Source organism: Mucor mucedo (genome assembly GCF_025094135.1).
Source record: "Mucor mucedo strain NRRL 3635 chromosome Unknown EV154scaffold_28, whole genome shotgun sequence".
Taxonomy (NCBI): Eukaryota; Fungi; Mucoromycota; class Mucoromycetes; order Mucorales; family Mucoraceae; genus Mucor; species Mucor mucedo.
The window spans coordinates 217,429-243,106 of record NW_026252312.1 but is presented as its reverse complement, the minus strand read 5'-3'; the positions used below and the strand labels follow the sequence as shown (position 1 = coordinate 243,106).

The window sequence follows — 25,678 nt, the reverse complement described above, 5'->3', positions numbered from 1 at the left end:
ATAAGCGATCTATGCTGGGGGAGACGGGAATCCCTGCTTAATTTATGCATTCGTTTTTATGTTTGGGCGTTCAACATATTTAACAAGACGTATTTGTGCAAATGAATTTTGTCATCATAGCACTTTTACAAACAAAAACGTTGAGGGGAGGATTTTTGTCAATGAAAAAACGACACATGAGCACAAGTATGACCCGAATACCGGGCATGGAAATACACCCTCAGCGAGGAATAATAATATAAAAGTCATGCGCGGGGGGAAATAGATAATTTATTAAATGTGTAACTCTGATTGCAGCTGGTTTACGAGTCTATTATACGCGTTTTAGCTAAATTGTACATCTTTTTCTGTATAAAATGTACTTACCGAATAAGCTGATTATTTTCATCGCGATGAGCAGCACAACCTTTCTTCATGTCTTGAATAAGTGCCTCATTATTATTCGTCAGGGTCTCCCAATGAGTGACCCTATCTTGTAATTTTACAGACTGTTTTTCATATTCAATGATCTTTTGCTAATAAAATGAAGTGGGATGAGGATCTCATATTAAATCATTAAAGTATAATACTGAAATATTCCTCCAGTTAACTACTTCATATCACAAAACAAAACACGGGTAAAACATTCAACGATCTCTTACCTCATATCCTTCAATATCTTTTTCATATTTGTCAATGGTTGAGATTGTTTCCACCTGTAACTTCTCCACTTCTTTCTGTTTGGAAGCTACGATGGCTTTCACTCTGTAAGCATAGTCCTCTAATTCACGGTCCTTGCAATCCACCACAGCTTGGTATTGTTCATGCATGGTGGTGATTTCTTTGCGGTGCTGTTCCGCTATGCTTATTAATCTATCCTCATTCATGGAGGATTTTGTCGGTGAGGAAGGTGGGGTGGCGGCTAATCTTTGCTCAAGGCCTGTGATGATTTTGCGTAATTCACCCACCGCAGTTGCTTTTTCTTGCCCTAAACGGTTGAGTTGTGCTTCATGCACTTCCTTTAACTCCTTCATTTTAGCTTTGAAATCCTGCAATTCCTTTTGCTTTAGATCGACGCGATTTAAACACTCTTGATGAATGTTCTTTATGGGCTCATGAGGCACATCCAGAGAGTTGATGTCGTCACGATTACTAGAGGTTGTAGGTGTTGACTTTGCTGTATGCTCTAATCGGACGGTAGCTGCTTCTAATGAGTTTTGTAATGTCTCAACTTGGAACATCAAGTCCTCGATTTGACTTGACTGTTCTTCAATTTCTGTCTCCTTGGTCTCGCAGCTTTCGGTTAGTCTGTCTATCTGTTCAGTGTGTGTGTCCACCAACTTTTCCAGAATGGCCTTGTGCTCCGTCTCTGTTCTTAATAGTTCCTTGTGTAACTCATCCAGCTTCTGTTGATCGGACTTTGTTTTTTCCAACCAAGCCCGTGCGGTATCATCACTGCCGTGTTGCAATTGTCTGATTTCATCACGGTATCTTCGTTCGAGATTCTCTGTGGTTTGCTGCGACTGTCTTTTAAACTCTTCGAGAGCTGCAGAGGAAGCTGCCAATTCGTTTTGGATTTTACGTGTGTGACTAGAGGAAGCGGACTCTTCCATGATGGCGAGTTGCGACTTGAGGTCAGCGACGATCAGATCCTGTTCTTTTTTATAGTTTTCATGCATGGTTTGCTCACTGATCAATTGCTGCATATAATTATTCTTTTCTTTTTCGAGCTTTTCCAGATCGGTGGTGTGCTGATTTTCATAGGTTGATCTAAGCTTGCTTATTTGTTGTTCATAATCTGTGGACAATGACTGGAGTTTAATATCCTGCATTTGTGAGAATTTCTCCAGTTCTCCTTTATGCTTGGCTTCCAACTCTTCCAAGTTTTGCTTGTGTTTTGATTCGGTGTCGGACAGCGACTGCTCGATCTGTCGCTTGTATCTCGATTCCGTTTCCGAAAGAGATTTCTCCATCTCTTGCTTGTGCTTGGATTCGGTTTCCGAGAGTGATTTTTCCATTTCCTGCTTTATCGCTTCAGACTACATCATTAATAGATCAGTGTTTGGCCTTCTTTTTTTTTTACGCCCCATGTGCTGACTATGTAACAAAACAAGTATTTTTTATCCAACTTACCCCTTTTAATTCGTCCAATGCTTTGGTCTTTAATTCATTCTACAATGTAACGGGGATTCATTTAAATGGTTTTATAAGGGTTGAATTTAAATTTTTGTGTACCTCTGACATTAAAGTGCGTTCAATCTGTTTCAATTTTTGAATTTGCTGTTCCTTTTCAACCAACAATAACTCTTGCTGAACAATCTATCGGCCAATGTAAGTGATAAAGAGCACACTGACAGATTAAAAAAATAGTTTTTTTTACCTGTTCTTTCATTGTTTGCACTTCCTGCAAGGAGTCCAAACCAGCAGGTGATGAGAGTCGTTTATGAATGACAGTCGAGCCGTTGGGCGATCCTCCCGAGTTGACAGATGCTCTTCGAGCTAATGGCGAAATGGTGGCGGATCGCTGACTTGAAGGGACGATGGATCTTCGGTTGGGAGCAGGCGAGGTAGGTGAAGGAGCAGATGAGATCTTTGCTGAACGATCGACTTTGACGGGTGCTGGTGCTGCCTTTCGGGGAGCTGTGGTCGTGTTGTTGTTGACTGAACGAGACTTTGAAACGGAAGGTGAAGCAGGTTTAACACCTGTCGTACTGGGTCGTCGATTCAACGGAGGGGTAGTTCTTGTGCGTGGCGTAGGGGCGGGCGCATCGCCTGACTTAATACCCAGCTCAGATAAGAGGGACTTTCTTTTGGTGGTCGACGGAGTTCTTCCGACCGAAGGTTTATCTGTCATTGTTTTATTAAAAGAAATAAAAGGGAAAGGAAAATAAAAAAAAAAGGTTTTTTTTTTTTATTTACAAAAATAAAGGGGAGGAGAGAAAAAAAAAAAAGCTTAAAATAATTAAATTTTAGTGCTACATCAGCATTAGGGCAGCCTGTTAGCCAATTCGGGAAAAGGTACACGACGTTTATTATGTCAATACTTGATTAAATCTATGAATGCGCCATCATCCTATGGCTGTCAAATTCAGGTAAGCAACCCGAATTGAGTCACTTGATGAAATAAACCCGACTTGTATCCCCAAACTTTAGGCATCACCCAGACCTAAAAGCCTTTTGCTCTTCCATTTAATTTCAATGCCACGAGGTTTTTATATATAGCCCAAGAAAGAATGAGTGGCATGTTTGTTAGTAGTTAAGCTGACGAATTGTACCAATAATCTAGCCAAGCATTAATGAATAACATGTCATATGTCACCCCTTACTAACCAACATCTCTCTTGGCTTACCTATTCTATTTTAGTCACATTTGGGGATCGCAAAAATGTCGCATTGAGGTTGCTTAGCAATGATACGAAGATGATTCAAAAAACGCTAAAAATTATGTCATGGCCCATTTCATGCTCCATCAAATACTTTCTTTGATAACCATACTGCTTCAATAGACTATATCTACCGGGTGTGATTTTTATATATTTTATTTTTGGATAATTACGTCCATCAAAAGAAGCTACCATTCAAGTACGAAAACAAGTGTTCATAGCAGCACCCGCCTGCTTTCGGGACTAATAGTGACTGAAAATACCTGGCAGGAAAAGTCAAATTTACCATCAAGAGATTTATTTGCAGGAAAAGAAAATATTGGGGGTTGACTGAGCGGGCTCATGATTTCTGTTATCAGGAGGAAATTCCTAATGGATAACCCTAAAGTTGTCAAACATGTCCCGTCGCATGATTTTAAAGTAAAAGAACAAATGGCGTGGTTTAAAAAACACGGTGACTCTGACTATTAAAAAAACCTCATATAAAGTAACAGCCTTAAACACTTGTTAGGAACAGAACACTGTGGAGACTCTCCATCAGTGAGAAGAGTGATCTGAACTTTTATTTTTAGGGTGGTGGTGAGGGAGGGGGGGGGTATAAAAGGCTCGGCCTATTTTATTTCTTGTTTTTTGCCTTCATATCTCGTATGAAGGCATCGAATCGATAGTACTCCAGTTCTTCTGGCTTCTGGGATGTATTTTCAGTGGTTGGTGATGGCATCAAATCTGTAATACTCCAACTCTACAGGCTTTTTGGATGTACGTTCAGGTACTGATTTGAGTACTGGCCTGTACAGATTCCAGACCATAACCCAATTGAGTATCTAGAGGATACAGCAACAATTGTGAGGAAGAAGGATAGAGTGCATCATCTTTCAACCCAACAATCACACTGTACCATATACTCAAAGTTATATCAAACCTGGTAAAAAGAAAACTTGCAGCGCCAAACACATTTAGCTGGACACCATTCAACCTAAACAAATATTGGCAAAGTTGAATGTTAAATAGAGTACAAAGGTAATCGTGAGTATGTTATTACAAGAGCTGGTGGGCCTTAAAACGTCGGATCGCTGAAAGAAGATCCAATATAAAAAAAAACGCGAATGATTTGAGAAGAGACATTTCGCTTTGCCCCATCGTTTAGTGGAAAGTATGACGAGTCAGTGCCAGGCCGTGATTGATGCTTTATAGAAAACCCAAATTAGTATCGAGTGGTTTATATAGATGTAAGTCTCTTACGTGTTTTAATAACCATTGAGAAATATAATATTGAAAACTAAGAAGAACAACATATATTTGTTTTTTCTCAGACTTATATTGGGTGGGACTGTATAATTTAAAGCGCGTTTTAAATCACGTCCCCGTCGCATGATTTTTAAAGAAAAAGCAAAAAAGGAACACATGGCGTGGGTTTATATAGAAACACGATATCTCATACACTATTAGAAAACCTCAAATAAAAACAATAAACTCAAGCAGTTGTCAGGAATAGACTCTCAAACATTAAAAAGTATGGCGTGAACTTTTTTTTTTTTAAGGTGGTGGTGGTGGTGGTGGTGGTGAGGGAGGGGGGATATAAAGGCGCGGCCTATTTTATTTCTTTTTTGGGCCTTCATAGCTCGTATGAAGGCGTCAAACTGATACCATTCCAGATCTTCAGGCTTATCTTTTGTGCGTTCATTTGTTGCTGATGACAAAGATGAAGCTAAGAGAGATTCTGGAATGGGTGATACGTGACTGGGTATAAAGGGTGATGGGGCTGGGATGGGTCTGTTAGGAAAATCAAGGACTCTCAATGGTTTTCTGGTATATACCGGTGGGCGTTCTGTGGATGGTGTTGTAGCCTTTCCGGAAGACTTTGCTGTATGTGTTGTAGATGGCGCTGCGGGGTAGTCTGTGGAGTGTGCTGCGGATGCTACAAAGTAGTCTGTGTATTTTGCAATAGACTTGACCCAAGCCCGTGCTGATTTGTATGCTGCATACTTTAAGGCCGAGTGTTCTTCGTATGATCGGTAGCCTGAATCATCCCTTGTAAATGGCAACTTAGTGGTGGATTTTAGAGATGGGTGTTTGTTGGAGGTGCTTGTTGCCTTTTTTACATCTGTAACCACGGCCACTTTTGTCTTTTTGGTTGTGGGGTCTTCGGTAGAATTGGGGCGTTGATCCAAAGATCGCTTACCTGGTTTGGCTGTGTTGGTTTTGTTAGCTGAAGAAACTTCAGGCTTTGTGGGTTGTTGAGGTTTGGGTGGTGGTGAGGGAGGGGGGGGTATAAAAGGCTCGGCCTATTTTATTTCTTGTTTTTTGCCTTCATATCGCGTATGAAGGCGTCAAACCGATACCATTCCAGTTCCTCTGGCTTATTGGTTGTTTTATCTGTTGTTGGTGTTGAAACAGATGAAGCTATTAAGGATTGTGGGATGGGTGGTACGTTCAGGTACTGATTTAAGTACTGGCCTGTCCAGATTCCAGACCATAACCCAATTGAGCATCTAGAGGATACCGTAACAATTGTAAGGAAGAAGGATAGAGTGCACCATCTTTCAACTCAACAATTACACTGTACCATATACTCAAAGTTATATCAAACCTGGTAAAAAAAAAAAAAAAAAACTTGCAGCGCCAAACACACTTAGCTGGACACCATTTAGCCTAAACAAATATTGGCAAAGTTGAATGTTAAATAGAGTACAAAGGTAATCGTGGGTATATTATTACAAGAACTGGTGGGCCTTAAAACGTCGGATCGCTGAAAGAAGATCCCATGTAAAAAAAACGCGAATGACTTGAGAAGCAAATGGACATTTCGCTTTCCCCCCGCGTTTAGTGGAAAGTATGACGAGTCAGTGTCAGGCCGTGATTGATGCCCTATAGGAAACCCAAATTAGTATCGAGTAGTTTATATAAATGTATTCCTCTTACGTGTTTTAATAGCATTGAGAAATATAATATTGAAGATAAAGAAGAACAACATATTTTTTTCGCTCAGATTTATATTGGCTGGCGAGATTTTTTTTTTTCAAGCAAAAAGTATGGTGCGCGTATAATTAGCCTGATTTAAAACGCGCTTCAAATTATACGCGCACCATACTTTTCTGTGCCGGTCAAATAATAAATTCCGGGTCGGACCAAAAATAATTTTTGCACATAGAATTTTTTTCTAGCACACACCATGTTTTTTTCGCTGGTGTACCATACTTTTTGGCTGGTGGACCATACTTTTTTTTTTTGCTTTATTCTTTTTCTTTTAAACTTTTATTTTAAAATGAATCCAAACGATTGACACCAATCTTTGAGTGAAAACCAATTGTTAATCAACAGCCTTTTGTCTGTAATTAACCCCGCTGAAGAAGTTAAAGATAGTTTCGAGGAGATCTTCGATAAACAAATTGATGAACAAACCAATACTGGAGAGAAACTGACAGATGAGTATGACTGGGAATGTCTTACTGACCCGGAAGAGGAGGATATCAGCGTCAAAGCTACACGAGCTGTTCCTTCATTTGCTGAGACTGTCCAGCCGAATGAACGTGTCATCGAGGGGAAGGCTGCTTTCGAAGCCGAATTTCCAGTTGGAAAACCATTTTTGGACAAGGAAGCTGCCAAGTGAAACGTTAAAGGTAAGGTTGAAAGTTGATATGGAGAAATTAATCGTTAGTAGAGCTGTAATCATAATAAAAGTTATTATTTTGCCTATAATCTTTATAATGTCTTTATATGCCCCCTTTTCATGCCTTTTAAAAACACTAACACGCTGTTAAATAGATTCTTGAGACAAGAGGTGTCAATAACTTAATTGTAACGGATTCGACTAATATCCAACAACAATTTTGTCGGGATAACCACACTAACACGTGGAACTTTATTAAAAACCTCGAGTCCAGTGGTCATCAGGTTCGTTACATGACGGATAACGACGAAAGAATTTGTTGTGTGTGTTTTATACACCAACATGGCATTGACGAGGCCAGAAAGCTTTCGGGGTGTATTGTGATCGATGCAGCATACAAGACCAACTCCCACAAAATGGTCTTGTTAAATTTCGTTGTAGCTGGTACTTTGCGTTCCAAAGAAAAGCCCAAGCAATTGACAACAGTCCCTATTGCAGCATGCTGGATGGATCGTGAAACAGGTGATCGATACCGATGGGCTTGGAAATGCTTTCGCGAGATTATGTGGCCCGTTGGTGGAAGCACGGAGGACTTACCAAAGTGCTTTGTAACTGATAATGACGAAGCCTTATTAGGAGCAATCAAGTCTGCATTCCCTGATAGCAAACAAATTTTATGCTGGATCCATGTACAGAGAAATTTTATTTTGAGATTTAAAAAAAATCTGTCAAAGGAGAAGAGACAGGACAGTATGTAGAAATAATAGAAAGAAGTAAAGGTGTCCCTATCAATTTACATCTAAGCATGATAACATAGGAAACGTTCTGGAAATGGAATTTAAGTCATTCATGACCATCGTAAAGAAAATGGCTTTGACATGTGCAACAAAAGCCGAATTCTTAAATGCCAAAGATGAATACGAGACTTTTGTGTCCACCAAAGGTATGTGTATTCAAGGTGGTACCCAGACATTAATCAAATACTTTCACTAGTAAGCATTTATTTTTCTTGTAACATATTTGTCTAAATTAAAGTACGTACTTCGTTTATTAACTCGAACATATAGCATGATGCTCAAAAAGCAATATTGGGCTGGATATTATGACAACAATTTTATGCATATGGGTAATCGAACATCAAATAGAGTCGAGTCTACACATGCAAACATCAAAAGAAGTAACAACACTTCGTCTGGTAGCATGGCTGTTGTTACAGAAAAAATTGATCTGTGGATTAAAAAAAGAGTACATAGTAGCTAAACCACAGTTTATATTTTGTTTACAATTCTAAAAAAAAATCTGTTTTTTAGGAAGACAACCGCAACTTACAGTCAATTAAAGAATCCGTCTCTCAACGACCAGTTTTTTTAGAACATGATATCATGGATAAACTTTCCTTGATAAAATTGAATGTTTCTAGCTTTGGTTTCGAAAACATCAAGAATGAGTTGATGGAAATGAAAGCTTCTGAGGAAAACCCTGACCACGTAAGCCATGTCTCATCTGGTGGGAGCTGCCTCTGTAATCTTAGAAGAAATTTTAGGCTTCCATGCAGACACATTTGTCTCGTTTATTGAAGGAAAAAATTCCATTAAACGTGATTCACCAAAGATGGAGAATCTCATATTTTGAGGGCAGCGGTAAAAATTCAATGTTTTACAAATTTTATTATCCTCCTTAAAACTACATAAACTAATAATAATGTACCTCATAGTTGCTACCGTGGCCGAAGTTTCTGCCGAATTGGCTAAATGTTCTCCGGAAGTGTTGGACATCAATACAACAGAAATCCAATTAAGACTGGAAAAATTGATGTCTTTGTGCAAGGTTTTTGGGGAGCCAACAAGAATCCGTTGATCTTATAAAGGACATGGATGCTTTGATCATTAAGTACTCAAACGATCGTTTATAAAACACTCTCGCACCAAAAATTGTCGAAATCCAGAAGGCTCGTCCTAAAGGCACCAAAAGAAACAAGCTTGGTGTGGAGCACGAAGACGAAAAAATATCTAGCGAGCAAAAAAATACGAAAAAAATCAAGCAAGAACAAAAAAAAGTAGAAAACAACAAAAGCCAAAAAAAATAAACCAAGTCTTCGTAAGCCATCGACAACAGCCATCAATAAGCTCAGATCAAAGTAAATGTATACCCTTAATGCTTAATATTTCACGGTATTAATATATGTATTTTTTTAGATACAAACCATCTGAAATGGTAACACGCGACTCTGACAATAGCAATCTATTTAAGATGCTAGATAGTCAGTATGCCGACGATGTTCTTGGATTTGTTAATCCCATTCCCGATGGTAATTGTGGATTTCGCGCTGTTAGTGCTGCTGTTTTTGGACACGAAGAAGCCTGGATCTGGGTCAAAAAAATGATGTTAGCATACTTTTTCAATGTATGCTAACTCCATTTATGACAGCTACGGACTAAACGAAGCATACATAACAACAAAAACTTTTGTCAACAAAAGCGCCATGCCTTGACAATTTGCATATTTGGTTTGATTGCTATGGCTGCCCACAAATAGTTGCTGATACGTTTAAATGACCCGTAATCTTGTATGCAACAACGCCAAAAAAAGACAAATACGATAATCTGTGGAGGGATGATGACAGAAACGTCATTTATACAAAGGATGCAATAACTTTTGTGCCATTCCTTGGTTTAGATTTGGAGAAAATGAATGAACTTATTATTCTTTTTTTTTATTAACAGACATTTCTATATGATTGACTCCAAAACCAAGAAAGCCATTATCCCAAAAAAATGGCCAACCGTCAATTTTTCTCATCAAAAAATATTCAATGCGCACCGGGACATCTGTGTTAACGACGTATCTGAATATTATCAAAATAACTAAATCTTTTTTTTTTCTTTTACCTATCACTTATTATTATTATACTTATTTTTATCACATTTATCCTTAAAATTATAAAAAAATAAAATAAAAAACTTAGGCAAATAAACATTATATTTAATTCAAAAGCACAGTAGGAACAGTGATGGAATTGTTTAAACTCTTCAACATCATATTTGCATCCATTATGCGCGAGAAAAAGTATGGTGCGCCAACGAAAAAAGTATGGTCCCGCCAGCGAAAAAAACATGGTGTGCGCTAAAAAAAATATGCTATGTGCAAAAATTATTTTTGGTCCGACCCGGAATTTATTATTTGACCGGCACAGAAAAGTATGGTGCGCGAGATTTTTTTTTCAAGCAAAAAGTATGGTGCGCGTATAATTAGCCTTAAATCACGTCCCCGTCGCATGATTTTTTAAAAAAAAAGCAAAAAGGAACACATGGCGTGGGTTTATAAAAAACACGATATCTCTTACACTATTAGAAAACTTCAAATAGAAACAATAAACTCAAGCAGTTGTCAGGAATAGACTCTCAAACAGTAAAAAGTATGGCGTGAACTTTTTTTTCTTCAAATTGTGGTGGCGGTGGTGAGGGAGGGGGGGGGGTATAAAAGGTCGGGCCTTTTTTATTTTTTGCTTTTTGCTTTCATATCACGTATGAAAGCGTCAAATCTATAATATTCTAACTCTGTGGTCTTGTTAGATACGTGTTCAGAAGTTGATGATGGAGATGAAGCCAATAGGGATTCGGGGATCGGTGGTACGTGACTGGGTATAAAGGGTGATGGGGCTGGGATGGGTCTGTCAGGGAAATCAAGGACTTTCAATGGTCTTCTGGTATATACAGGTGGGCGTTCTTTGGACTTTGCTGTGTGTGTTGTGGATGGCGCTGCGGGGTGGTGACAGTGCGCTGCAGATGCTACAAAGTAGTCTGTGTATTTTGCAATAGACATGACCCAAGCCCGTGCTGAATCGTATGCTTCATACTTTAAGGCCAAGCGTTCTTCGTATGATCGGTAGTTTGAATCATCCCTTGTAAATAGCAACTTGGTGGTGGATTTTAGAGATGGGTGTTTGTTGGAGGTGCTTGTTGCCTCTTTTACATCTGTAACCACGGCCACTTTTGTCTTTTTTGCTGTGGGGTCTTCGGTAGATCCGGGGCGTTGATCCAAAGATCGCTTACCTGGTTTGGCTGTGTTGGTTTTTTTAGCTGAAGAAACTTCAGGCTTTGTTGGTTGTTGAGGTTTGTGTGGTGGTGGTGGAGGAGTGTTTGTCTCTACAGATGAAAAAAAATGTGAGTTTTAAAATGAAGAGATAGCAAGAAATGTGTGTATATGGGGCGGAGAGACATACCTTTTTTGAGATTTGGTGGTTGCTTGTTAACAACGATAGTGGTAAGTGCGGCCAATATTTTGTTGATAGGCTCACCGCGACAGTCGGTTAAATGACTTTTGCGTAAAGGAGTATTCATCAGTGGGGAGCCAGATTGTATCTCCCTCAACCAGTTAAAAGCCAGGCAACGGTATTCCAAGGACTGACGCTTGGTGGTGACAGGGTAGACACCTTTAAAAGTCGAATTAGCTTTAGTTGAGTCGAGTAATTGAAATAAAAAATAGCTAATGATTTCAAAGGATCGAACTGTACCGTCACGAGCAGTGAATGTTCGTTCATCGAGAATAAAGCGTTTGTGTCTGTTGTTGTTGTTGTTGTTGTAACGCTCTGTATTAAATTGGAGCGCTTTAAGGTTTTTGACAAACACTGAAGCAGCGGAAGGTTCTTTTCTTCTTGGCGACATGAGCTTCTTTAAGTTGTTGGAATGAAAAAAGGAAAGAAGAATAAAAAAAAAAAAAGTCGCTTTTTTATATGCTGCGCAAATTACATAAAGTTGGTTCTCACGGTGATAAAATTGATAAATTGGTTTTTTTTTTTTTTTTTTTTTTTTTTTTTTTGGAGTGGGCGCGTCAATCATCACTCCTGAAAGGTGAATTTTATAACGCGTTACCGTTATCACCATAGTACATCAATGCTGAATTCCATTACTTGGTCATTTAAGTCGTGGAAGAAATCAACCCTGATCTGCAGTTTTTTTTTTTTTCTTTGCTCTCGATTCCAGTTTCTTTCTGGTAATGACCATAGTCATTGTTTGAGACAACATTTTGTTCATGTCAAGTACGCAAGTCCTATTGTCTCACAAAATTTTTATACTCTGTTGGTGTTATGACTACCCAACGTAACGGGCATTGTTGAAAGAAGGCATTATACCAGAGTGAATATAGAAACAAAGAAGGTCTTTTATGAGCACACAAAAGAACACATAGTAGTCATCCTCACTCGCCACAATTCTAAAAAAAAGAAATGATGTCTCTAAAAAAAAAGGTATCCTTTTATATTTTTATTTAAATAGTATAAAATAGCATTTAATAAAGAGAGGGGTATTCAAAATCAGACTCCCAATAGGGCTGAGTGATACCATTACAAGCCAATGCAGGAACAACATGAAAGACCTTCTTGATCTGAGGAAGCCATTTCTGAGCCATACGAACAGTAGCACTATTTAATTCATGTTGAAGTACAATTGTACCGTGGGACGTTTGTTCATATTTCTCCTCGTCTATCCATTGGGAAAACTTTAGGTTGACCTCTGAGGGTGGTAAATCCCCACCACCGGGAGCAGGAAGAGCCCAATCTTGTGTATCCTTATCCCAAAGCACTGTACGCATACCCATTTGCCAAGCAATGGCTCGAATACGATCATCGACATCACCTTGTGGGGGTCTCCAACATTTGGGTGTGACACCCGTGGCTTCCTTGATGGCACGAAGTGTCCAGTAGAGTTCTGCCACAGCTTCTTCGTTGGTTTGGGTTGTCATGGGTGGATGAGACCAGGTATGGACACAAATATAGTGGCCATCGTTTAATGCTCGTTTAGCAGCAGCAGGATAGGTGACCACATTGGAACCAATGTACTAAAAAAATTTTATGTTTTGTCTTTTAGTAAATAAAATATTTACATATATAAAACCAATCCATAATTGAAATATGGTACTTACAAAAAGGTTACTTTTAACATGATTCTTTTTCAAAAAGTCATAAAGAATAGGTTCTGCATAAGGATTTTCATCGTCAGCGTCCTCTTCATCACTGTCGCGTAAATTAAAGGGACCATCATCAAAGGTGAGACCCCAATCGCCTTTCCGTGGACATGTATAAATATCGGGAGGTAAATAGTTTACTTTGGGAGTCTTGCAGTTGGAGGCAGACCACCAACAATCGGTGTCTTCATTCTCATCATAGGAATCAAAGTCAATGTCGCCTAATGCATTGACAGGACGAATGGATGCATCTGGTACCAGGTCCCAGTCAATGGCTTGGATAGCTGCTTGCACTTCAGGATGATAGATATCTGGCTTAGACCAAGGTTCTGGGTATTTGCTTAAGTCGAGGGGTTTACGAGACAGAGTGAGTGTGGCATGACGATCTACACCGGCATAGCTAGTTATCACGTCTTCTGGGATCTGTAAATCTGGGAAAAAGGGGGAGTTTTGAGGAGAGAGTTGATTGTATTTATCTGATCTAGAGACAATATTGCTTGTTGGGCTACTACTTCGTCTATGGAAATCGTTGGTTGTGTCTGATAAAGTTCTTGGTGCTGCAGATACGAAATAACTTGTTGTTAAACAAAGTGTACTGATGAGTAAAAGTTTCATTTTCTTTGGAATAGATGAAGTATGATAGATATATATGTATAAAAAAGAATAATATAAAATTCGTTTATTTTTGTCACTTGTATTTATACCAAAAAAAAAAGAATGCAATCGGCTCCTCGTCCTCCCTTTCATCGAAAAAAAAATGACTATTGCCGGTTTTTAACAAAGAAGAGCATGCGTTATTGCGTTACTTGGCTTAATTTTAGTGTCTTTGTCTTGAGCCGACATTTTTTTTTTATTGTAGATTCTTTTTTTCTTTTTGCAGTAAAATAGAAAAAAAGTTCATCACGTTTTCTTTATAGATATTGCGGGAAAAAAAAAGCTTCTAAGAAATTTCAATACGTGAGGATATATCTGCATTGATACCATCGTAGACCCTCCTTGTCTTTTTTTTTACAGAAAAATCTATAATACAGCCATTATAATTAAGGGTCACGGACAAATGATCGAATCATTTCTATCGATGCTATTCAAATGCTGTCATTCTTTTTTTTTAATAGTCTAACATAGCCACACAATCCTGCATCTAAAAGAAAAATGTTGGAAAACAAAATGGTAGACGTTGATAGTGATATACATTCTAAAACCAACATGGGAATTGAAGTATTTTGGGTTCTTTACCAGCATTTGCTTCTTTCGCAGTCGAATGTTGTTGAGTAAGGCCCGTTGATTCACAAGATAAAACAGCATCAAACGAACAAAAAAATGAAATAGGAGGTGTATCATGACGCACGAACAGAAAAAAAGAAAGTCAGTGTGATTTTAAACCTTCCTTAGGATGGCTTCATCCCAGACTGTTACTGGATCTAGACATCAAAATGATGACATTTGAATAATTAAAAAAAAAAAATTCTCGGACATTTCATGCTCTTTTTTATTTAGATTACAAAGATTTCATGGATAAAAATCAATCTATATGCACATGTTTATTTTTTTTTTCAAAAAAACACATAATTAGATAGACTCTACCAAAATGCATGACAAAGTCTTTGGTAAAAAAAACCCCATCCTAAAACGAAGCTAATCTAAAGTCTGGATTCGTTTTGTATCAATGTACACAATGTCAGACTCTATTTGATCCACACATGGACCATCCATGCTGTGTTAAATAGACACGTATTTGGAAAAAAACGGCGGTTTCTTAGGGACAGCCAGGGTCCGCGTAGTCGTAATATTGGGATTATGATACTTTAATAGACATCAAGAGGTTAATATAACTTAACAACTTAAAATATATACACAATTATCACAACCAACATAATCTAAACCAGTATATGTGTTTTACAGCTTACTTTCAGCTTCTCGTTTGGACTTTACCTTTAATATTTCTGCGTAAGATTAAGATCAAACGAGCTCAAAGGCAAAAGAGTGATGATATAATTGTCACAATAAGTATAAATCGTTTAATATACATTTATTAGTAAGTTTTACAGTATTTTTTGATTGTGTATCCTTGTTCCCAGGTCTACAGAACATCCAAATCACAGATCTTACGTTGCGTCTACGTGCACTTTGGCTGTCCCTAAGAAAAGTGAGAAAAAAATCATTGCCAGCCTTGTTTGCCGGAAACGGAAATTAAGCAATCATCTGTCACTGGTTATGAAATGCTCGCTCCAAATAAATACAATCCTTTTAAAGAATGGGTATGCTAAAGACATCCTTACTATCTCCTTTATTCTATTACCCAAGAAAATGAGATCAAACATTCTGAAAAAAACGTCTCCCCTTTTTAACAAATCGAGTGTGTAACGGGCTGGGAGTTTTGTATTAGTTTAGCGTTTTCCCAAAATGAGTATAAAGTTTATTTTACAAGACCTTAAAATCCAACACGAGACACCTTTTTTTTTCATTATATTTTAGTAACATGAAACAAGCTGTTGTTTAACCAAAGAAAAAAAACCAACCCGAATACAAGTTTTTTTTTTAAGAAGGGAGGATGATAAATCAGGTGAGAGAGATAGTTTTTTTTTTTAAGTGAGAAAGGAGAAAAAAAGGTATTTATTTATTTACGAAATATGTACAAGAGAGAGAGAAAGGAAGTAAAATGATTATTCCATGGGATTTGTTTTGCCATCCTGAGGCCTCTTTGCACAATCCTGACCATGATGATGATCTCGTTGTAAGGTTCCCTTGACATTTTCCTTGATATCATGTAAAGCGGTCTTGATGCCTTCCATTTTTGAATGAGGAGGATCGTTCTGAAGGGCATGAGCACCCGTTGTGGCATGCGTAGGGTGGGTCTCTGTACCCGCATGATCGGTATGGTACGTGCTCGTATGCGCACCGGCATTGGAAGCACCCGTTGCATAGGTACCGTTGGTATGTGCTCCCGTGGATCGAGGCACGTTGTCGTCGTTCTGGAAACGAGGGTTGACATTGTTGGGAGGAAAAGTAGAGTTAAAGGTTTCCATTGTTTCGTGTTAAGTTTTTTTTTAAATTAAAATAGAGAATAAAAGATAGATCGACTCTCTCTCTCTCTCTCTTTTTATATATCTTTTTCGGCGGCAAATTAAAAAAGGCCAACATATGATATCATGATTACTCTATTTGGTAAATGATGTCAGGGGACGAAAAAAAAATTAACTAATTTTACACACTGAAGACGTTGTCAAAAAAAAAAAAAAAAGGTACGTCATTTGGGGGGTGTGTGTGGAATGAAAAGCTTTTTTTTTTTGTTATTTGAAGGTGATCATATGTAAATGGGTGTGTGTGTTGGGGGGTATGATTTACAATGTTGCGATGCGTTTACTTTTAGATTTCTTTTCCAAGGTAGCAACATAGGCATATTTAGCATACAAGATACCTTCGACTGTACCAATCATGATGGCTCCTGCTAAACCCATCAAGACTTGCTAAAAAAGAAAGGAGGTATGATTAAGATGGGGTGGAGAAGACAAGAATTTTGTTTTAAAAAAAATAAAAAACTTACAAGACCCAAGTCGTCCATGATTGTTTTAGAAGCTTTAAAGACAGCAGTGTAAACAGCGATCATGGAAAACAAGATATTAAAGATGGTAGCGATATGACTTTTGGCTTCTTTCAATTCATCGGGTTTAATACCCAAATTAAATTTTTGATCTTCAGAAGTGATCACGGAGGAAACCATGCGTTTGTAATCTCTTTCCTGTTGTTCTGCGCGTAACTTGGCCATATAAGCTTCGAATTCAGGGTTCTATATTAAGATTGGATGAATTTATTTTTCCAAGATAGTTTTTAAAAAAAAAGAAGTACCTTGGGTTTGATTTCTTTGGGTTCGATATAAATAGTGGTTCCTTTCAAGAGTTCATGAAAGGACTGATTCAGTTGTTTTGACACATACTGAACCAACTCCACAGTGATGGGCACACTTTCCTTTTCATGACAGGCACTTGCAATCATCTCGGCTTCTTCCTTGTACTTTTCAGAAAAACTCGCTCCTTTCAAAGCCAACTCTACCGAAGCTTGCATGTCCTTTGTCAATGTAAGTTTCATTTTGAAAGGGGGGTGGAGGGGGGGAAAGGGGGAAAAAAGACGGGTCTTTTTTTTTTAAAAAACGCGCCCTTTTTTTTTAACTCTCTCTCCTTCTTTTTTTAAAAAAAAAAAATATTTTTTAATAATGTCAATTACCGATTCCATTTTGTCAGGCTCTCTTTTATTAGGCCAAGGTACATGACACTTTTTCCTTTTGGGTCTTGCTTGCGTTTATTAACTTTGTTATTCTATAGACTTGTCTTGGAAAGGTGAAACGGTACTAAAGGGTAAAAACAAAGCTAAAGGATTTTTTTTTTTTGTGTCTGTCAAAAAGTATATTAACAAAAAAAGGGGGGGAGACTAGATTTATGCTTGTATACGGACGAATCAACAGAAGGAACACAAGTTTTTGACGTTCATTTTCAATTAGAGGCTATTGTGAATTTAGCCGCCATTAAATTATTCATGTTGAGAAGAGATCGATGGAGAGCGTAAAGGATACACGGAATGATATATAAAAAAAAGGACGTTTTTAGCTCACGCTCCTAGTTAGGGCCAATGTGGATCAGAACAGTGGTCTCACTAGCTTCTTGAACGCGTTATTTGATGAAGAGGTAAAAAAAAAAAAAAAAGTAAGACGAAGGAAACGAACCATTTAAATCTTTCTCTCTTTAGACCAATTTATGTGGTACCACGAAAAAAGCATTGATCGTACAGGTAAAAAAGCAATCAACAGACTCTAAACGTAAGTAACTGTATTTTACCAATTGAAGAGAAAAACTAATGTGAGGGATTATTAGGCAAGGTGGAATATCCGTTAAAGGATACGAGCAATATTATTCTCTATGGCGAAAAGTTAGACGAGACATTATTTGTATATGCACACCCACTGATGGATGATTTCGATTTCTTGGGGATCTATGAGAGCGGGACAACGTTATATCCTCCCAACGAAGACCGAAATCATGATCAGATGGTATTGGATGAAGTGTTTGGAAACGCGTTTGATTATGAAGATATGATCTCTTCAGCGCAACTACCACGGCCTGCGAATGCATTGAGCGAACTGGATCTGATAAATAAGATTGCACACACGATGCATGATCCAGTGGCAAGTCGAGACTTGATTAGTGAGGCCAAGAACGCGATGGAGGAGAAAAAATTGTTGATGAAGAATAAGCATTTACCGGTTGTCACCCAAAGTAGGATGCCTAAATCCAAACCATCGAAATACAAGGCACCTGTCAATATCAATATACCCTATGAGAAGCTCACACTCGAAAAGAAGAACGTGAGTGCATATATATATATATTTATTTATACATGTACTGACTCAAAAAAAAAAAAAGATCATCAAAAACTTGATCAAGGAGACACTCACCTCTCCAGCCAAGGAAAATAAGAACATCAACCAACTCATCTATTCCAGCATCCGTTTTGTATACGTAAGTAGATGATATGTATATATATACTTTTTTTTTAAACGTGTGTGAAAAATTTAGCGTAATATTATGACATCGTCAAAACCGATAGACGAAGCTAAATTAAAATGTATCATTCAAATGCACGCGGATTTCTATACCAATGTTGAAAATGTGGTTCAATTATTTCATCCACAAGAATACTCTCCTCGTCCAGATGATAATCAATAAATAAAGGATCGACACCCTTAATTATGCTGTCCAATGATCATGCAAAAAGAAAAAAAAAGAAAAGAAAAAGAAACAGGTTTTTATCATGTCTAAAGGGACGGGAAGGGACCAACTATGTACATTTATATTGTTTATTATGTATATAAAAAGAAAGAAGAAAGAAAAAAAAAAGAAAGAAAAAAAGAGAGAGTCTATCAATAAATAAAAAGATTTGTAATTTCAAAAAAGAGTTTTTTTTTTTTTTTTTTTTTTTTGGCAACAAATAAATTAATCATGACATACATATAAAAAGGGGAGATGATAATACAAAATATAAACAAAAAAAATAGAAGGTTATGGATGCTGCTGCTGCTGCTGTTGCTGTTGTTGTTGTTGCTGCTGCTGCTGTTGTTGTTGTTGTTGCTGTTGTTGCTGATGTAAATGGAAAGAATGTTGTTGGAATGACTGCTGCTGCTGTTGATGTTGCTGCTGCTGGTGTTGTTGTTGTTGTAATTGAAACTGTTCATCACGTCTCGCTCGAACTCTTTTAAAAGGTGGTTCATGTCCATTATCCATATTTAAAGATCTTCCCATGAAAGAAACCTCGTTGGGTAACACTCGTCTTTTACCTTCATGAGCGGTCGCCGTTGCTTGATCCCATAAATTGAACGGAACATCCTGTGTAAATGTGAATTGGCTTTGAGGATCAATTTGGAACGGGTTTAAGAGCTTTTGTTGTTGTTGCTGTTGTTGTTGCTGCTGTTGTTGCTGCTGTTGTTGCTGTTGCTGCTGCTGTTGCTGCTGCGGTAAAACAGGTTCGTCTACCACGGGTCGAGTAGTGCTGACGGTAGGTGGTGTTGAGTAACCCATTTCCACCGTCAATTGGTTATTCTTTTGTCGAGCAAATGCCAAGACGTCTCCCACTGGAATATATCCATTTTCTGGTTGTGTACTGATAAATTCATAGAGGTCTTGTAACGCTTGTTGGTATCCGGCAGCGTAAGCTTTTCGGTTCTGAACAAGTGAATCCTTGTAAAGTGTTGTGACTTTTAACGCTGCTGCTTTAAATGAGTCCATTAATGCGTTTTCTGTGGATTCATAAGAGTCGAGAATATTATCATGGCCTTCCATCGAGATATAAGATTTTTTTTAGATATAGAGAAATTACACACAAAGAAAAATAATAATGATCAAAAAAAAAATTAGGGGGCAGTAGGTGGTTAGTGCGGAAGGGGTTGAAAAGAAATATATGTGTTTTACATAAAAAAAGAAGTTTTGATTTAAATGTTAAAAGTGTGGTGTTTTCTCAACCTTTCACAATAGAAAAAAAAAAAAAAAACGAATGAATCCCCGTTATTGTGACCTTCTCATTTGAGAGTCACAGCTTTTATAAAAATAAAGCTTGAGGCCGGTGCTTAAATACCGATTAAGTCTGTCTTGACTTATTTGATTAACTTCTTAGAGGAGGATAAAGATAATGTTGATTGATTGATAATTGAAGCTATTTATATGTTTTACGATTGTATTGCTTCGTAAGGTAGTAGATGCGATTGCTGCGGTTGATTATGTGTATTAAGTTACAATCGCTGATTGATATTATAATGGACTACACGACATTTAAAAAAATCAATGTAATTTTATTTTAAAAGAACCAAGAACCTATTTTTCTTAATGTTTGTGATTGTGCCATAGGTGTACTCGTAGTATCGGTATGCGCTTTTCTGGATACACGTTTATATTGTACCCATTTTTGAAATCTGGAATGATGTGGTGATGGATATCCAGAAGGTGTAGGTGTGGAGGTTTCTTTTGGTGGCGGTATGGGCGCTTCTGCTACTGTTGTCCCCCCTGTACCCTCCTCTTCTTCATCAAGGGCAGTCTTTGTTTCGGATAGAGACAGGGTGACTGGTTCTGTCAGTTGAAGACAGCTCATAGATTCACGTAAACGTCTGGTCGTGATATCGACTGGATGACAATGACCGTCTCGTTGATGACTGGCCTTACACTTTAATATCTCTCGCATGGCATACAACCCGACAGTCTTCACATGAGCACAGGTGACTGCATCCATTAAGGGTAAGCACCTTAATAAGGTACACCAATGCGTATATTGGATATCCAACATCTCATCTAAACCTTTGTCATGGCTGGTGGAACAACTGAAGGGTTCGATCGGTTGAGGCCAAGGTACACCATCGGCGGATGAGACAGTGCCTGTTGATGCACAGCATTCATTAGGACACTTTTGTAGCATCTCAATGTCTTCCAATCGTTGTAAGAGTGCTCCATAATTTTGGGGTACGTAGGAAGCCCAAGGATCGACCGTGGTATGAGAGACGGAAAGTGGGTGTTGAGGACGCATCTCCTTTTGTTCATTCATCACTGTATTAACGGGAGGCACAAGGACGGGTATCTCTTCCACTGCTACCGCTGCCGCTGCTGCTTCTGCTGCTGTCTTTTTTTGATGCTCTTCTACTAAATCATCCACTTGTACAGACAATCGTTTGACAAGAAATGCTAGATCATCCAGAGAAACATGTCTAGCGATAGGCTTTACATCTACTTTTGATCGTTTTTTAGAAAGAATATTCAACTTTTTAAATGAATGATGACTAGATAACATGATGAAAATAAGTGAAAAAGAGAGAGAGAGAGAGAGAGAGAGAGAGAGAGAGAGAGAGAGAGAGAGAGAGAGAGAGAGAATGAATGAATGAATGAGAGAAGGGTCTGGTCTGTCTTTCATCCATCATCATCCCCCCCAGGAACTACAATTTCGGAGAGATTGATTTTTTAAAATGGGCTCGGAATAATAGTATACAATGGAATGTTACTCTTTTTTTTAAAAAAAATGCCTGTATTTAAACCCGCCTTCTTTTTGGGGCACATCCTTTCTTTACTTTCTCTAAGCTAACAAGGTATTTAAAAAAAAAAAAGACTATTGGAAAGACAAATGCGGATATTTATACGTAAAGGATGTTGACACGTGTGAAAAGGGTGTCACATTTTATAAGCACATTTCTCACTACTACTCTTTCATGTATACATGTCATTGACCCTTCCAAATAAGGGCCCAGATGTAAAATGGGCCCCCAGACGTTGTTGCACTGTAACTTTTACATACTTGGTGTAACCCTTCCAATGTTTGTTATTTTCTTCAAAAAATACTCCATACAATTTATAAGAAATGAAAATGCTTAAAATAAGTGTCATTCAGGGAACTCTTTTATTAAAAAAAAAAAAAGCTTAAAAAAATAAACGCAAATGTACTTATAGTTAACCTTGTTATTCCCGAATCATCTAGAACTTTTTTTTGTGATAATAAAAAAATAAACAACCTTGTAAAAGGAGTCGCCAAGTGAGTTAAACACATTGACTTTACGTAGATTTACACTTTCTTAATACAAAAGAAATGGATTATTCTCATTCTATATAAATGTGTTCAAAAGCTGAGGGAAATAGGAGGTGAGGAAGCAATCACAATGGGAATCCACAATCCGTCATTGTGAAATATATGCATAGCCATATACAGATTCTGCCATTGTTGTAAACAAAAATAAATGTGAGGATTGACCCTGTTATGGAATAACCGCCTTCATACATGAATATGGGGGACAGGTTGTGAAGTAAAACCAATGGCAGGTTGTGCATGCATTGGCCTTAAATTAAATCGCGTTATTATTTGGGAATCTCACGGGATGATATAGAATAATTTAGTTGAATCCGGGCCAAAATGTTTAGAATTGGCATCACAGGATCTTTTTTTTTTACATGGACAAAAGAATTCTGGAGATTCCGTTTGTGTACTTGTTTACTGCGCTTTTTTTGTTCCTGTCTGTTTGGGATACTCCGTTTACTTCATATAAGGTAATGATTACTGATTTAACACAGAGTTCATACTCCGTTTTGATGTATGGGTGGATAGAAAAAGATGTGTGGTTTTTTTTATTTATAAAAGGAATGGACAAAGAGAGAGAAGGGTTCTTTTTTTTTGTTGTTGTTGGTTGTTTTATACAGGTGTGTGTGTGTGTATGAGGAAAAGGGTAAAAAGGAGAGTATGCTTCTTTGTCAAAAAGAAGAGATAATATGTACACAGATGAGATTGAGAGAGAGAAAGTCTAGGAAGTAAAAGCAAGGTCTTCATAAACACCTCTAGCCAGCTCGTAAAGACGAGAATAGAGTTCAGATTGAATATCAGCTCTTAATTCAAACACGTATTTTCCCATGAACCCATTTTGTCTAGGCTCGTTGTTGCTGTTGCTATCGGAACGACTCAAGGAAAGCAAGAGTGCATTCCAGATTTTATCAGCAAAAGTGTTTGTATCCTCCTCTGCCTCTTCCTCCTGACCAAAAATAGCCTGACAATGATCCAATCCGTCCTTGAGCTTTTTCAACATGTGAAACTCATCAATGGTGTGTGCAATATGATCAGTAATATCGGTATTGACACCTTCCATTATCTCGTAGAGCAACTCCAAGATATCCTGTTCATAAAGTCCCTTTTCAATAGCGTTTAAAATAGTCTGACGGTAATATTCATCCGATCTTTTCCAGTGTTGAGTTACAATCAAATCAATGCTAGAGTAGATTTGATTGCTGAGTTCATGAATCTGATTAGCAATCATACCAGGCATTTGTGCAACACAAACATCTATTAAAAAAAAAAAAAACGTCAGCTGTTGGATATACACTTGAAGGATTTTTAATTATTTACCTTCAATAGGAGTGGCAATCCCATACAATAAATCAGCTTGAGGCTTCATGATAGCATACATTTGCTGAGGCTCCTTAATGATAAAGGACAGTTCTGTCAAGATGCCTTCATTATGTTGACTAAGGATGTCATCAATAATAGACTCATAGTGTGCTTGAGCAGTATCCTTGATCATCCAATAATTATCACCAGACTGCGATGGGTGTGAGTTGAAGTTGATTTGCAAGGCTTGAATGGTAGCCATCAAGCAGAGTATAACAATATAAAAAATCATTTTGTGTGTGTGTGTGTGTGTGTGTGTGTGTGTGTGAATAAGTGTCAAAAAAGATGCAATTGGCCAGCAATTGTGGAAAAAGTGTAGAAAAAGAGGTATTGAGGAAAGAGAAGAAAAGGAAGGTAAGGAGACCGCACCATTTATACAAATCTATCAAATATTATACGCACAGATCTCGTGACGTGAAGTTACACGAAAAAAGAAGGGAGGGTCGGGGGAGAGAAGGGGGGAAAACAAATAAAGAAGCAACAGAATGAATAAAAAAAAAAAGAAACTTACGCTTGTTTATTGTCCCCTCCCCCCCCCTCTGGATGAAGAGGTGAACAGTATCACAAGGGAAACAGAAAGAAGAAATTTTATGTTAATAAGAGATTTAACTAATTGACAGCATTGTTGATTATTAAAAAACGCTCCTCTCATGTGAGTTTATTAGAGGTGGTACCAACCAAGAAGCGTAGTTACCCCGAACTTTATTTAATTAGCAGAACCTTTTTTTTCTGATTGGTGAACCCTGTTACTTAATTAAAGGGAGTCTCGGTCCATAGACCATTTTGATCACAAATTAAAAAAAAATTTTAGTTACTGTTTTATTTTTTTTTTTTTTTTTTTTTTTGTATGCGTGTCTCTAATGCTGCTTTGTATATTTGTTCCTGTTCTAAAACAACAATTTATAACCGATGTGAATTCTAGAACAATATAAGAAATGCCATTGTCCTCATCAAAAAAAAAAAAGTCATTGTCTGGCATTGGTGAAACCCAAAAGTTACTGTATTCCGATTAAATCACGTCAACTTTTGATTTCGTGAAATACCGGACAATCTTAATTAGTACCCACCTTATTTCCGGAATCACTTTATTCATAAAAGAAAACTACCTGTTTTTTTTAAGCAGCACATTGACTCATATTGAACCCGTCTCTTCTCATTGTGTTGCGTACAACACGGAGAAGTTTGTATGATGATGTTTACTTCATATCCGTGTGAGTTTGGGGTTAGGGGTGGACCACATAAAAAAGTTACAGGTAAAACTTATTTCGTTCAGGGCGGGGATTGATGTAACGTCAAATTTCATTGTTACGCAGTCTCGCCACTTATTTGATAACCACTTTTCAAATCCATTGGTGTATATGAACTGCCCTGATTTATAAACAATGCCCCCCTCTATTGGTGTTTCTTTTTTTCTTTATACACATAAAAAAAAACTGGTTTGGTTCTATACGTCATTTTTTTCTTTTTTCACGCAGTTGCGTTGCACAGACGGTAAACAATGAGTGTTCTTCCCCCCCCCTTTTTTTTTTTTTTTTTTTTACTTTCTTGGTGCTTCGGGGAGGACATGACTCGGATGTGTAATTACGTTTTTTTTTTCTTGAATAACTTGGATAACTCTTAGACCTCTGATAACCCTGTAGCTTATATACGTAATCGCTTATCCAAAAGAGCCTCATCCTAAGAAAGATAAGATCCATGAAGTGACTTTTTTTGTTTTTTTGTTTTTTGTTTTTGAAAGATCACTTATTAAACTTTTAATAAGACATGGAACAATTTGAAATGAAGGTGGGAAATAGAAAGAAAAAAATGGATGTTACTTTATCCTCAAAATGAAATTGGGAATTGATAAAAATGTTGTTTTAATAGGATTTGTTAGTTAAAAAAAAGACATGATTTGTCCCATTTGGTGGAAACATATTCATTGTTCTCGACCACCTTTTTTTTTTCCCCTTTAAAAATACCTTTGTGACACTCTCTCAATTAGCGGAGATAGAAATATGAAAGCTTTTAATTCAAACTTTTTCGTTTTGTTCTTCCAAGTTTAACTTTTTCTCGGATTGCTACCTAAAATCATAGTGATCACTTAAGCTCTAAAACCACATAAAAATATAAACCAATACCATTCAATGGAGTGACAATATTAATGTAATAGGCAATAGACTGTCCACCGCTACTTTTGGAATGCTTGTTTTAAAGTAGTTGTCTATCAGTGTTTCAGTAGTAGCATGCACTGATAGACAATTGATTAATTGTCTCATGAAAGTTAAGATGTTGTAGCATGTCAATCGACGTAAAC

The 25,678-nt window shown here is 37.5% G+C and overlaps 10 protein-coding genes across 10 annotated transcripts; 1 reads left to right on the top strand and 9 right to left on the bottom strand.

Moving 5' to 3' along the window:
* Positions 1–229: 229 nt before the first annotated feature.
* EV154DRAFT_503191 (uncharacterized protein) lies at positions 230–2,876 on the bottom strand. The gene is made up of 6 exons (XM_051600887.1): positions 2,360–2,876; positions 2,215–2,298; positions 2,113–2,151; positions 642–2,018; positions 367–515; positions 230–310 (listed from the first exon to the last, which is right to left on the bottom strand). Exons 1-6 carry the CDS (start codon positions 2,831–2,833, stop codon positions 274–276), a joined length of 2,160 nt encoding a protein of 719 aa, XP_051459494.1. The 5' UTR covers positions 2,834–2,876; the 3' UTR covers positions 230–273.
* Positions 2,877–3,866: 990 nt separating this feature from the next.
* On the bottom strand, positions 3,867–4,701 carry EV154DRAFT_503189 (uncharacterized protein). The gene is made up of 3 exons (XM_051600886.1): positions 4,605–4,701; positions 4,405–4,548; positions 3,867–4,338 (listed from the first exon to the last, which is right to left on the bottom strand). Exons 2-3 carry the CDS (start codon positions 4,500–4,502, stop codon positions 4,128–4,130), a joined length of 309 nt encoding a protein of 102 aa, XP_051459493.1. The 5' UTR covers positions 4,503–4,548; positions 4,605–4,701; the 3' UTR covers positions 3,867–4,127.
* Positions 4,702–10,156: 5,455 nt separating this feature from the next.
* Positions 10,157–11,636, bottom strand: EV154DRAFT_550257 (HAUS augmin-like complex subunit 6 N-terminus-domain-containing protein; the record flags this gene model as incomplete). Its single annotated transcript, XM_051604915.1, has 2 exons — positions 10,157–11,117; positions 11,195–11,636. 2 exons carry the CDS (start codon positions 11,634–11,636, stop codon positions 10,468–10,470), a joined length of 1,092 nt encoding a protein of 363 aa, XP_051459492.1. The 3' UTR covers positions 10,157–10,467.
* A 123-nt stretch (positions 11,637–11,759) lies between these two features.
* EV154DRAFT_542997 (chitin deacetylase) lies at positions 11,760–14,074 on the bottom strand (the record flags this gene model as incomplete). Its single annotated transcript, XM_051604544.1, has 3 exons — positions 11,760–12,807; positions 12,892–13,528; positions 14,055–14,074. 3 exons carry the CDS (start codon positions 14,072–14,074, stop codon positions 12,259–12,261), a joined length of 1,206 nt encoding a protein of 401 aa, XP_051459491.1. The 3' UTR covers positions 11,760–12,258.
* Positions 14,075–15,399: 1,325 nt separating this feature from the next.
* Positions 15,400–16,006, bottom strand: EV154DRAFT_503175 (uncharacterized protein). Its single transcript, XM_051600885.1, has 2 exons — positions 15,573–16,006; positions 15,400–15,496 (listed from the first exon to the last, which is right to left on the bottom strand). The coding sequence occupies exon 1, from the start codon at positions 15,957–15,959 to the stop codon at positions 15,597–15,599; it is 363 nt and encodes a 120-aa protein (XP_051459490.1). The 5' UTR covers positions 15,960–16,006; the 3' UTR covers positions 15,400–15,496; positions 15,573–15,596.
* Positions 16,007–16,274: 268 nt separating this feature from the next.
* EV154DRAFT_479744 (endoplasmic reticulum-based factor for assembly of V-ATPase-domain-containing protein) lies at positions 16,275–17,019 on the bottom strand (the record flags this gene model as incomplete). Its single annotated transcript, XM_051598281.1, has 3 exons — positions 16,275–16,400; positions 16,478–16,720; positions 16,780–17,019. 3 exons carry the CDS (start codon positions 17,017–17,019, stop codon positions 16,275–16,277), a joined length of 609 nt encoding a protein of 202 aa, XP_051459489.1.
* A 662-nt stretch (positions 17,020–17,681) lies between these two features.
* EV154DRAFT_479743 (uncharacterized protein) lies at positions 17,682–18,650 on the top strand (the record flags this gene model as incomplete). Its single annotated transcript, XM_051598280.1, has 4 exons — positions 17,682–17,715; positions 17,799–18,289; positions 18,348–18,443; positions 18,501–18,650. The coding sequence occupies 4 exons, from the start codon at positions 17,682–17,684 to the stop codon at positions 18,648–18,650; spliced, it is 771 nt and encodes a 256-aa protein (XP_051459488.1).
* A 492-nt stretch (positions 18,651–19,142) lies between these two features.
* Positions 19,143–20,001, bottom strand: EV154DRAFT_440511 (uncharacterized protein; the record flags this gene model as incomplete). The annotated part of the gene is made up of 2 exons (XM_051596925.1): positions 19,458–20,001; positions 19,143–19,421 (listed from the first exon to the last, which is right to left on the bottom strand). Coding segments are annotated over exons 1-2 (582 nt in total), but the record flags the coding sequence as incomplete, so codon positions are not given.
* A 270-nt stretch (positions 20,002–20,271) lies between these two features.
* Positions 20,272–21,252, bottom strand: EV154DRAFT_479741 (uncharacterized protein; the record flags this gene model as incomplete). Its single annotated transcript, XM_051598279.1, has 1 exon — positions 20,272–21,252. One exon carries the CDS (start codon positions 21,250–21,252, stop codon positions 20,272–20,274), a length of 981 nt encoding a protein of 326 aa, XP_051459486.1.
* Positions 21,253–22,504: 1,252 nt separating this feature from the next.
* Positions 22,505–23,823, bottom strand: EV154DRAFT_503157 (uncharacterized protein). Its single transcript, XM_051600884.1, is given in 3 exon segments — positions 22,505–23,277; positions 23,341–23,640; positions 23,651–23,823. 2 exon segments carry the CDS (start codon positions 23,612–23,614, stop codon positions 22,745–22,747), a joined length of 807 nt encoding a protein of 268 aa, XP_051459485.1. The 5' UTR covers positions 23,615–23,640; positions 23,651–23,823; the 3' UTR covers positions 22,505–22,744.
* Between the last annotated feature and the right edge of the window lie 1,855 nt (positions 23,824–25,678).

Excerpts from the sequence above, each read along its gene's own strand:
- EV154DRAFT_503191 (XM_051600887.1), bottom strand. The coding sequence starts at position 2,833 with ATGACAGATAAACCTTCGGTCGGAAGAACTCCGTCGACCACCAAAAGA. Across the intron at positions 2,019-2,112 it reads CATTGGACGAATTAAAAGGG|TCTGAAGCGATAAAGCAGGA; the intron begins GTAAGTTGGATA and ends TTAATGATGTAG. Across the intron at positions 311-366 it reads GAAAATAATCAGCTTATTCG|ACTCGTAAACCAGCTGCAAT; the intron begins GTAAGTACATTT and ends CGCGTATAATAG.
- EV154DRAFT_503189 (XM_051600886.1), bottom strand. The coding sequence starts at position 4,502 with ATGGGGCAAAGCGAAATGTCTCTTCTCAAATCATTCGCGTTTTTTTTT. Across the intron at positions 4,339-4,404 it reads TTTAAGGCCCACCAGCTCTT|GTTGAATGGTGTCCAGCTAA; the intron begins GTAATAACATAC and ends ATATTTGTTTAG.
- EV154DRAFT_503175 (XM_051600885.1), bottom strand. The coding sequence starts at position 15,959 with ATGGAAACCTTTAACTCTACTTTTCCTCCCAACAATGTCAACCCTCGT.
- EV154DRAFT_503157 (XM_051600884.1), bottom strand. The coding sequence starts at position 23,614 with ATGATTTTTTATATTGTTATACTCTGCTTGATGGCTACCATTCAAGCC. Across the intron at positions 23,278-23,340 it reads GATTGCCACTCCTATTGAAG|ATGTTTGTGTTGCACAAATG; the intron begins GTAAATAATTAA and ends TTTTTTTAATAG.